The sequence below is a fragment of the Taurulus bubalis genome, assembly GCF_910589615.1.
Source record: "Taurulus bubalis genome assembly, chromosome: 4".
Classification (NCBI taxonomy): domain Eukaryota; kingdom Metazoa; phylum Chordata; class Actinopteri; order Perciformes; family Cottidae; genus Taurulus; species Taurulus bubalis.
In genome coordinates this window covers 13,156,536-13,168,982 of record NC_136592.1, presented here as the reverse complement: position 1 = coordinate 13,168,982, position 12,447 = coordinate 13,156,536, and the positions used below count along the sequence as shown (strand labels likewise).

The window sequence follows — 12,447 nt, the reverse complement described above, 5'->3', positions numbered from 1 at the left end:
ATAGCCAAACGGATTGGTCTGAAGTTGCTCATATGTCGGCATTGTGACTAAAGTTTAAATTATTGAAGCAACGACTTAAGTCATGTACCATCAGGTACAAATATGCACTTTTGCTGATAAATCAGGCTCCAATAAATTGACAGATTACTCTCTCGCCAACAAAGAGTTGGCATTCAGGCTTCAAGCTTAGTGGTTGATCAAATTTGACATTTAGTTTATGATTTGATTCTACTAACAAGCAACCGATAGTACAGAAATCAAACTTATGAATATGTTAAGCGTTGTTTCACTGATGTTGAAGTAAAATATTCATGATAAACATGCCTCTTTCAGTGTGCTGTACAATGTAAAACATAAGCACAAACACACGGCACAGAAAGTCTAACGCAGGTGACATCTTTCTATTCAGATTTTAATTAAATTCAGTATGTATAGTCCTCCAGCAACTTTTGCACATATTATTTAACATTATATTATATCATATCATATAAAAAGCATATCGTTGATCTTCCTTTATACTGTAAATAGGTATAATCATTACCTTACAATTTTTTTTTTAAATAAACGCCAGCACACAATACAGACTTTAATGACAAATCTTTTTGTTTGCTAATTTATAACAGCTATTCTTGTCATAAATTACCTGTAAATGTATGAATAACTTATCTTAATATAATAAATTGTTTTCATAAATCGAAAGTAAAAACAAATATCTATTTACACTAAGTTGATCAAGAAAGGAAACAGTAGTGATTTATAATATTGAGCAACAGACTTTTAGCCACCATGTATGTGATCGGTAAACATCTCAAAATGGACTAAAATATGCCGACACAGTAGATTCATATTTTTCCAACCTATGTTTTCTCACACCAGGAAACAGGAAATAATATAATGAATACATCCACTGTGAAAATAATTACTCAAATCTTAAAACAAAATGTCTCTTTAATTTGTAAGTGTCAACAGCAGTACAAAAGATGGAGTGATGGGAGAAGTTTTCTGTAACACAATTTCTGTTTCTTTTACAGAAAAGGAGGGAATTCTTGAGGTAAATGAGTTTAAACAGGCAGTTAGTCATCCCACTGTTGCATTGTTACAATGGACTGAGACATACAGAAAATGGTGTTACATTGTAATGCCTGAATTGATCCTGTGGGGATAATTTAATCATATACAGTATACACATTTCTATGGTGCCTAGATGCACCCAAATGTGTCACCCATTGGTTTGTTTTTACTTGATATAGTGTATTAATACTACCAAAGCGGAGAAGACAGCTCTCCACACACACCACTGTAAAATTATTCACCTTAAGTTCACCTCACGTCAATACTGCACATGGAAACCAAAGACTTGCTGGTGTACACTTTGAAGCCAAGCAAAACAAAACAAACATTAAAAAAAAGTCATAACATTTTCATTTTTTTTCTTTTTAGCAATAATATCCCTAGCAAATAATCAATCTTTTGTACTGTATAAAGAAGAATGTGAACACAAATGTGATGGCAAACATTTTTTTTTTAAGTTGAATTAAAAACTTTACATTGGACTGTACAAGATATTATGATAAACTATTTACATATTCAGACATAAACTTTTTTTTAAAGCAGCAACAGACACTATGTATTTCATTTTCTCTACACCCAAACAATACTTGCCATGGGCCTAGGTACCTGCCAGGGAAAACAAATCTACGCAGAAAATTGTATCAGGCTGCCAGCAATTTCAAAACAATGGCTCCAGTGATAGAAGAGCCACACACAGTGTTGCTTGAGAGACAACTCTAAAAAGCAAAGTACCAAAGACAACTATAAATGTTGCCCTGAATAACACATTTTACACTTCTGAACAGCAGCTAGCATGTCAGTCCAGCATGTCAGTGAATTGTGCTGATTAAATTAACACAGAGAACATTCCCACCATACACATGACAAAGTTCAGACAGAAAAAAATTAAATGTTGGAACAGCATACAACCTTTTGTCTTCAGTTGTTTTTTCAAACCACTGCAAGTGGATTGAGAGAAAACAATTATGAGGGCTACATTTGCAGATGGCTGGATGGCCGTGACCAAGTTCAATAAAAATCAGCAACACACAACAAAATGACAAGGAGATAATTAAGTATGCAGAATGCATCATGTTGCTGTGTTTTGCCACATTAAAACAAATAAATATTTGCACGCTTCCACCGCTTTCAAAATCTAAAAACATCACCTGTTTGAAACAATCATTCATGAAAAAACTCTTTTGTGTATTGTGGTTATGTGAATGAAGCCAGATGCATGTAGCATTGTTGGATGGTATCAGCTCCTCGTAAGAAAATTGCCACAAACTATGAGTGCCGTTATAACCAAAAATCACAAGGATATGCAGCATACCACATAGATTGTACGACGATTGGAAACACATTATTGTATAATCCTTTTACATCAAGAGCCTGTTGCTTAAATGAGTACCTTACTTGTAATGACCCCTGTATTTAAACAAGTCTAATGAGTAGAATTCATTTTGATTGGTTCTTTGTATAGTCAAAGGAAGATAACGTTGGCAAGTGAGGTGTTTCACTCTGTCTCAGGTCAAATGCTGCTCTATTCCAAAAGGCAGAAAAAAATCAGCATCTACATGAGGTACGGTGACTTATCAGGTTTTAAAAACATGAAATCACGGACAAAAATGAAACATAAAAATAAAATAGAACAGCCAAATACATAACTTATACTTCACTAATGAACAAAAATATATTTCCTATGTTATATTTACAATAAAATCTAAATGAGATGGTGAATTCACTGAAAACCATATTTAGCTCAAATTCATCAAACATGTTTTTGTTTTTTCTATTTCTCTGATTGTCTGTGTTGTTGTTTTACTGACAATTTTAGAGCCAGCAGTGGCTAATAATAAATACAATATTTTGATACTCTACAATTTCAAATACAATATACAATGCACTGAAGTCTGGTGTTTGACGGCCTGCTGTTGAATTTTCTGCTCACTTTTTTGTGCTGAGTCTCTCCCCCTAGACAGCCCTGAAGCTTAAACAAAGTGTTCATTCATCACATGAGTCTTTGCATAAATAAACAAAATAAGTAGACAAAAAAATGACTCAAATCTGGCAACTGTGAGAGCAAACCCACTTGAGTCCAACTGGAGATTTTTGTTCATTGATGGTGTTTTTTTCCTCGAACAGCTTCACATTAATCAGAATTGATAAAAATACAATTTATATCCAGTGCTTATAACACTTAAAAAACATCGTCTCCTCGTGAGTTCTTGTAATTATTTTCTCTCTTTTTTTTTTTTTTTTTGCTATATAAGCACAGTCAAGTTTGAGTTCCATGAAGAGTCCTCTTTAACTCCCAGCCAACTAAAGCAAGTGTGGCATGGTCATGAAAATATTTACAATCACATACAAATCAATCTAACCACCAGCAAACAGGAGCAAACAGCTTGAAAATGACAAACAGTTTCACTTGGAGGGAAATCCACTTGGGTTTGTTTGTAGGAGAGCTTCCCTAAATGTTGTGTACCTCAAAATGAGAATAATGTAGAAAAGATGTGATGGAGAAGAAAATAAAACAGGAATTATGAATGGCCTGGATAAAAAGTCTACACGACTATCAGAATATAAATGCTTCCAAAAAGTAGAAACAACATAAACCAGCACTTATTTTGACAATAAAAGTACAGAAGATATGAGTGCGTAAGAGATATATATATAGAGCCATCTGTACGAATTAGAGCTAGGAGAAAAATGCAGTGACCAGCAGTGGGGATCTTGACCAGTTAAAGCCAGTGATCAGCCATTCAGATCCTTCAAAACGCTCTGATCTCGTTCTCAAATGGACAGGTTCAAGGGCAAGGGAGGGGAATAGCAGGAGTCATGCATTAATAATGCTGTATTTCAGATGATACCCAGTCGTCAGTCATTTTAATAATCCCCCACAGCTTGATGTACTTGTTCCATCTGCTCACCAGTGCCTAGTGATTGGGCCAGGGTGGGAGCCCTGTTGAGGCCTTACTACCAGCACTTTGATGGAGAGCACAATGAGGGACACAGACCCCATTTTTATTGTTTCCCATCCCTCCCTGGAGTTTTCTCCTCTCTGAGCCAGATGGCGCCCCCCTGGGTGCTGAGGTTGCCATGGGCAGGGGTCAGAGCAGGGCATGGCAGGGAGGGAAGCCACTTAGGCCTTCTGCCCTGCAAAGAGGATCTGACTCTCAACATCAAGGCCTGGCTTTATCTAGCTGCAGTCTCCAGAAGGTCACCACTTGTCAGCTTTTTAGCTGAAATCATTGCCTGTTTTAAATACAAGCGCGAGGTGCATGCCGAAAGCCGATACATATCTCTTTTTTTTTAAATAACAACATAAGGCTCAAGGGTGACAGAATAAGATTTGTATAAGTGCACTAATGCAAAAATCGGTGTTTTAAGTTACCCCTGTCATGCGCATATGACGAGGTAATTTAAGAAACAAACATATGATTTTAGCCTTTCTGTAAGTTTATAAATATCCTCATAAACTGTCACTCCTTTTAAGACTACGACAGTAATCAACTCATTGCATCAACCCGATGACCGTGCTCCGCTTTAAGACTTCTTAGTGTCAATTTAAGATTTACAATGTCTAAAAAGAATTAAGATTGGAAAAAATGAAGTTCTAAGACGTAAGACTTTAAACTTGCCGTCCAAATAGGGCTAAAGCGTTTAACAGAATGTACTGTAGCTAAACATTGTACAACATCAATTTGAGATTGTAATGCCCCCAAAGCTGCCTTTTGCTGCTGTTCCATCCAATCCCACAGATTGGAGGCCTTTGGCCCTTTCGCATTCTGGCCTGATTACAATCACTCCGATTAAGAACTTGGTGAATCAGACTGGTTTGCAGTGTTGGAAATGAGTTAAGGACGTGGCCACGGTGCTCTGTGTGGACTGGGATGAGGAAATGAAAGGGCTGGCCGCTTTCATTGATGATCACTGCATTGGGCTCCCTGGAGAACAGCTAGCATCACAAGCTACCACCCAAACATGTTGTCTACTTTAACCTCCTGCAGAGCCGGCTGCCTCCGAGTTCCTGAGTTTCATTTGTGTATTCTGTTAGGGTAAATTAAAGAAAGTCTGGATAATGAAGCTGTATTAAGGGATCAAGAGATTGTCCAAGACTCACGAAGCCTCTCCCAAAAGATTTTACAGATTTTAGAAACAACTTGAAATGTTTGGCACTTCTGCACTAAATTATGCAGTTTCTGTAATACAATAACAAAGCACTAATAATAATAATAATAATGTGTAATTTCCACTCTGTAACAAGTTGGAATCACTTTATATGAATTTTGAGATATTTTGTACTGATAATACTAATAATTAATTATTGATTATAAACATTCACAAGCTGTTGGCTGGCACACTATACCTGAGTGAGAATATTATCCCCATCTTCAACAGTTATGCAATATAAATCAAATTCATCTAATTGAAGAAGAAAACAAGACAAACGTTTGGAAGAATGATAGATCCATATCAAATGTTAATTTTCAAGTTGTCTTTTGTTCTACGATCCAACTGTGTAAATGTCTATGATCTCAATGAAAAAATCAACAATGAGATAAAAAAAAAAGAAGAAACAAAAAGCCCACAACCAAACTGCTTTACACACTTAAGACCAAATAGCTTTTTGATTCTGATGAAGCCCCATCTGCATGCTGGCTCCTAAATGATACATCGTTATTTATTTATCTTACATTTTTAAACCCTTATAGTGTAGTTTTGTTTTGCTCTTTCGCTCCCTCAGATCAGACCAACGCTCTGGGCATCCTCCTGTATGAGTGTTGTGTCTACGTCGGCATCGGCCTCTTCCAGTCAAGAGATCTCAGTTGGTGCTAACTGGCTCTTGTGTGTCATTTTCACTACTGTAGTCTGTTTTGGGCTCATCCTCAAAATCCTCGTACATGTCTATCTCATGCACTCCATTGACCGGCACACTGTTGTTTGCCAAGGTACTGGGCTCTAGCTTCATGTTGAAGGTGCTCTGGATGACAGGAATGGATGGCTCGGGACTCGCTGACGCACTCGAGCATTCTGATGTCATCTGAGGTGAGGGTGTGGTGGTCGCCATGGTGATGGCCCCGGGATAGATCAGACTGGCGGTGGTGGTGATGGGATTCTGTGGTGGCTGTCTGGATGTACGTTAAGAAAAGAAAACAAATTAAGATATCACACATGTGGCTTACTTTTAATACAAATTAGGTTATCAAAAGAAAGGAAAACGATAAAAGAACAAATATAAGTATGTTCTTTATTTATTTTTAATAGTAGCTTCAAATTTCGCAAATATTTTTTTTTCTGTGCACTTAAACTGAAATGGTTGGTTTCCCACAGCAGTCAGCTTTAAGCCAGCAGCTCTGTAAAAAGGATTTGGGAAAAGAGAGGTTCTCCTGACAGCTCCTGTCTTGAGCCGTTCAGGAACACTACCCAGTTTATTGGTGACATAAAACCAATACGTGGTTAGCGCTGCTCTTGTCTGCTGTTGCGCTGGATGATTGATACTCCAGTCACTGAAGCTTATGACTGACATGGGAACACCTCGAGAAGGGTTCTCCAGCTAACCACACACAGTAAATTAAAGTGTTAAGCTTCAGAGTGCTGCCCTCCAGGTTTCTGTAAGTCTATACTTACAGCTTATATCCTGTAATAATGTCTGCACTTCATGCTCAATTGGTAGACTGCGATTGTCTAAAATTATTAAATTACAGTTACTGAAAAAACATTATTTTAATGTACAGGTCAGGCCCTTGTCTTGAAATCAATAAAGTAGAGGTTAACTCAACTCTCACTTTTGAAAAAGGTGTACGAGGAGACGCTCTCGGGAGGCTAAAAGCTATGTCCACTTGGTATGTTTTGGGATATTGTGTGGTTAGTTAGTGGGAATTGTGTCAGCGCACCTACCCCACAGTGAAGAACTGCCTCATCTCTTGTCGCCGTGAGCGCATCATCTGCTTATACTCTCCAATGCGGAGTTTCTTTCCGTCGATAATACAGGTCCTCTTAGGCCGCGGCTTGTACTTGTAGTTCGGGTACTTCTCTAGGTGCTGCTTGCTCAGACGGGCCTGCTCCTCATAATACGGCTGCTTGTCCTGGTTAGTCATGGACTTCCACCGGGAACCTACACAATAGATTCAGAGTTTAATTATTTGAACACAAGCGGGGGCATAAACTATTTTAATAACTGATGGTGATTAAAATGTGGCCAAACCCTACTTTAACAGTGACCTGTACATAGCCATATATCTGGCAAAATCCTGATTTATTGTTTGTTCAGCAACAACCTCTTGATAGCACATAGTCTGAGACGAGAGGCATGCTTTCGATGTCAAACAGTAAGAAACAACAGGCTAGTGCAGTAAATACTGCAGCTCTGTGAAGTGTCCTACTAGGTACTGGATGACAGCACCTTTAACAGCTCTGATGTATGGCCTCCAATGCTGAGGGGACAAGACCCATTTAGCCTCTGTCATTTTTCATGACAAACACTTATGGTAGTGATGGGCTATAAATCCATCTGTATGCCGTGGTGACCTGATGCACAGTGGCCTATGAGATAACACACTCCTCCTTCAGATGCTAGTTACTTTGTCAAATCAACTGTATGCTTGGTGAGTCTGGAAGGTGTGACAAACAATCCAGATTGATAAACACAATCACAGAAAGCAAGTTCACCACCTCTACCGTGTCATGAAATAGCTTCTGTTTTTAATCATTAGCTGCAAACTTATCAGTGAGTGAGGTGCTTCTGTTCAGCTGGAGGCTGAGAGGGACAGAAAGTCCAAAATTATAATGGAGAACACTGTTGGTTTAATTTGCCACTGACATAAGTGCAAATTAAGTGATAGTATGTGTTTCTAACTGGGATATTAAAGCACTGACTTTTTGTCCTGTCCCTTTACAAAAGTCATTACAGAGCTCTGGTCTTGAGAGAAGGATACCTTGAAATATTTGCTTGACCAACTTGTATTTGATTTAAAAGGTCTTACCCAAAATCTTGCTTATGTTAGAGTTGTGCATGTCCGGGAAGGCCTGGAGGATCTTGCGCCGCTCATCCTTGGCCCACACCATGAATGCATTCATTGGCCTTTTAATGTGGGGCTCGTTGTTGTTCCTCCCTCTGGCTTCCCTGAAGACTCGTGCCTCAGTAGATCCAGCGCCTCCTGTTGGACAACAATAATGGGGTTAAGGTTCATCTGCAGAGCCATTTACTTCCCAGGAATAGCAACGCACGACATTGATTAAATGACGAGCCATGTTCAAACTATCCATCTACTGCCCTCATCATGAACATTGTTTTAGATGAGTGCCGGGCTGCAGATCCTCTTAGAGGGGGTCTATTTTATATTGAGTGGAATACCTGACTCGACAGGCTTATATTTTATGTGCTATAATTTAAACTATATAATATAATACAATGTCAGTTTAAGGGGAAGCTGCGCTCTTTAACTTATACTTAGGTCTATCCAAAAACCAAAAGAGGAAGACCTTGGACTTCAATGGTAGTACAATATTTTGTCTGTAAGTGTTCACACTCTACAAAGGCACATACATTTCAATTTGACGTTCATAGTTTTCATAAAAAGTGCAAGAATGCAAACATAAATGACAAATACAGGAGTTGAGGGAGTCTATGAAAAATGTACATTTTTACACATGCACAAAATAAATGCAAGCACGCCATTTCTCCTGCTCTCCTTCCTGCTTTCTCTCTCTCTCTTTTCCTTCTGTCTGTTTTTCACTCTTCAAATGTGCGATGAGAGACTGTGCCGATTCTGCAAAGTGCTGTTTCTCAATCAGGGCATTCACAATCAGCATAAGATAGTTTCTCTCAGTATTAAACTGTACATCAGGCTGATAATGATTTCTGTTTGCATGCGCATTTGCTTCCTTTTATATGTAAGATGTGAAAGAATTAAATAAAAGCAGTATGAATATTTAAACAAACAAAAACATGTTGATAAACAAGGCTTGAAAAATAAGACAAAAAAAGCCTTCCATATGCTACGATACATCTTTAATGATCTCAAATCTGGAAAAGAAAGCTTTGGATGACTCATGCATATTTCATCATCCACATGTGAAGCCTTCTCATTAGACCATTCCACTAGCAGCCTTGGCACACGTTACCTGTGGTTTGATTTCTATTATTATTTCAGTTGATAAACAAAATCAAACTCTTAATGAGTAATGGAGGGCTGTGCAGGGACATTAATTCCAAATCCACAGAAACCTCGCTTTGCTCCAATCACTGAAGAGGCTGCAGCACTATTTCAGCCTCAGGAGATTAAGTGTTGTCACTTAGTAAAAGTGTATCTTCTTTTCAAAAGTATTATGGGAGACAAGTAGTGAAAGGGCAATATGTGCAGAGATACAAACACACACAGATGCTGTACTGAAGGAGCCCACAACCACCGCCGATATAAAGAGACGGAGGAGCGGTGGAAGTTTGGTTTCTGCTCACGGAGAATGTTTGAGGTCCCTTCCCACTCCTAGTCTTTGTACTCTCTCAGTACAAAGACCCCCCAAATCAATTTCCACCAGAACATGTTTAACAATAAACACATTTATGATTGCCGTCAAATGGGAGACCAGTGAAAATGTGTTCTCACATTGTGACTGTGCACTAGTGGCTGCCCAAAGGATTCAGCCCTTTGCTAATGGAAGTTAACAGTCACAATGATACAATTAATGTGTTCATATCTCTATCTTCTAAATATACATATATATATATATATATATACTATAAGTGTGTGTGTATATACATATACACACACACTATATATATATATATATATATATATATATATATATATATATATATATATATATATATATATATATATATATATATGTACACTGATCTTTTGGGGGGAAGAAAACCACCTTTTTACATATTTTTTTTACATTTTATTCTTTTAATTTTTATATGCCTTAAGAAATTTACCTTTATTCATATATTTGAAAAGTCCTAAATCCTTATGTCATACATTTCATAAAATGTGTATTTTGACCAAATAGTGAATCATATATTTAGACTTTTTTTCTTCTTTTTTATTTCATATGTTAATCTGCAAATTAGCCTAATCTCATAAAGTGAAAAGCCCTTTCCAGTCTCTCACATACATGATGCACAGAAATACTAAATCAGACCATGTAAGAGGTATTTTCATTGACATTTTTTCTTAACTCTGCGATAACCATCTCTTGTTCTGCCTCCTAGATGTCTATAGGCCCTAAAGCCATCATGAATTCAGAAATAATACACTACCTTTGCTGCCACCGAACCCCACAGTACGTTAATTTCATTTAGCATGCACTCACTGTACAGGATGAATTGATTTCACTTTGTTTGGTTTTGACAACCATGTTTATTGTGCAATGAAATGTGGTGTGGCGGAGGGTTGACAGTATCCATCAACGCGGGGCAATCTGCTGACTGCCGGGGCCAGATGAAGGTATTCATTAGCTCAGGAGCGCAGCGCTCACTCAGACACGACAGCCAGTGTCTGCGCCCCGGGATCGCTTGCTGTAATTTACGATGCCTCCCGTGCCATTACTCTATCACTGACACTGATTCAGCAATTTATATACTGGTGTGCATGCATATGGGCAGAGGTGAGCTTCTTACGGGGAGGGGGACAAAACAACCGCCTGCCATCAGCTAGTGCCACATCCATAGTTAGCCAGGAAACCAGCCACGTGACTTGGTTCATTGGAGGGAATCCGGATGAGGCATGGTTTTTGCACACATGATGGCACATAGAAAAGTGCCTGTCTGATGCTACAGAAAGCAGTCGAAATGAATGACAGCAATGTTACATCATCTTCACCTGTACTGAGACAGGTGGTGTGGTCCTGGAGTTTTTTTAAACAAAGTAATTGGGGTATCAAGTTGACTCAGACGTAAGGCTGCCTATGGGAAACCAACATCCTAACACAGAGTTTAACCTTTGACCTGAAATTATAATAAATTCCAAGCAGTAGAGAATTTGGGAAGTGCTTTCTATAATATAAGACCATATAAGGCTTCATGGGTAGATCAAAATATATATATATATATGACTTAATCAGAGGCATCCTGCACATTAGCAGCCAGTCTCAGCTTCAACATGCAATTTACTGCAACATTGTTTCTGTCTTTTCATTGAAAATCATGACACTGGTTTGACATTTCGCAAATGAGCATTAACATTTTTTTTTCCAGGAGGTGCAGGACATTTAGGAATCAGTTAGTTAGGTGTGTGATTGTGTAAATAAACACAGATGTTTACCAGTGACAGGGGCAGGCCCCCTGGGTGGTAGCTGGGGAAGGGAGCGAAACAGAGGGAGTGCTGCTTAATAGAATTTATTGTGATTCATGAGGCCTGCAGCTCAAGTGTGACAGAGCAATATGGGAATCCTCTTTTAATTTGTCTCTCCTGGAAACACTGCAGATGAGCAGCATGAATTACAGTGAGAAAGAATGATTGTGTGTGTAGAGGGGGTGTGGGGTATAATAAATGGAGAAGCAAGAGCGGATACGGACGAAGCAGAAACAAGGGAGAGAAATAGAGAGAGAATGTAGTAAGTCCCAAAAGCCTATCACACCTGTGAGCTGCAGGCTCAGACTCGACCATGTACCAAGCCAGAGGGTAGCACTGCCCCTGCCGTCCCCTCTCCTCCCCCTTTTTCTCCTCCTTTACTCATCTTTGTTCTGCGGGCAGACACATAATGTCACCCAGGAATCCGCTCAGGATGACGAGCCTCAGTGAGCAAGCAACAATCACGCAAATCTTCCAAGCCCTCCCTGTTGGGATCAATTCTAACACCTCTGACTGAAGGCATTTACTACTGACAATAGAGCCTCTTCCTCAGAGCAGAATCAGGTGAGATTAATGGGGATGGACAGACAGGAGACAGCGCTCAGTGTCCCTGTTCAAGCCTGAGCTCATAGCATGCTAATTAAACCATTACAAATTACAAGTGATATAAGCCCTATTATAACATGTCAATCCCTTTTTTCTTTCCAGTTAGGAGGATTTGAGTTATCTGGAGCACTTGCGTGTGTGTTGCTTTAGTGTGCATGAGTGTGTGTGTGTACATTGGGAGCTTGGGAACAAACGTCCAACCTGTTTTAACATGCAGACTACGGCTTTTACTTTTGTCTACTCTTTTCCCTCTCACATGCATTGAGCTTAAAAGTGGAATCTAATCTTTCACAACATCCTGGCTTTGTAAACGCAGAAGAGGATGCATGGATATACAAACACACAGAAACACAGAGAAATGTGTCCTATTGGGGGTACATTTGAATTTGCCAACTTCAAAACAGAACTTTCTGACTGATTGTGTTGACCTATTCCCCTATTGTTGTTGCCACTTGTTAAATCATTATGTCTGAGCCTCCTCATCTAAGCT

The 12,447-nt window shown here is 38.8% G+C and overlaps 1 protein-coding gene across 1 annotated transcript in view; it reads right to left on the bottom strand.

Annotated features, from left to right (window-relative positions):
* Positions 1 to 5,875: 5,875 nt before the first annotated feature.
* The window catches only part of sox6 (SRY-box transcription factor 6), a gene marked incomplete at both ends in the record, with an annotated part of 98,138 nt that continues 91,566 nt past the window's right edge, over positions 5,876 to 12,447 (bottom strand). The window contains 3 exons of the mRNA XM_079217321.1: positions 5,876 to 6,182; positions 6,952 to 7,168; positions 8,037 to 8,210. Coding sequence (XP_079073447.1) covers positions 5,876 to 6,182; positions 6,952 to 7,168; positions 8,037 to 8,210 — 698 coding nt within the window. The remainder of the gene's footprint in view (positions 6,183 to 6,951; positions 7,169 to 8,036; positions 8,211 to 12,447) is intronic.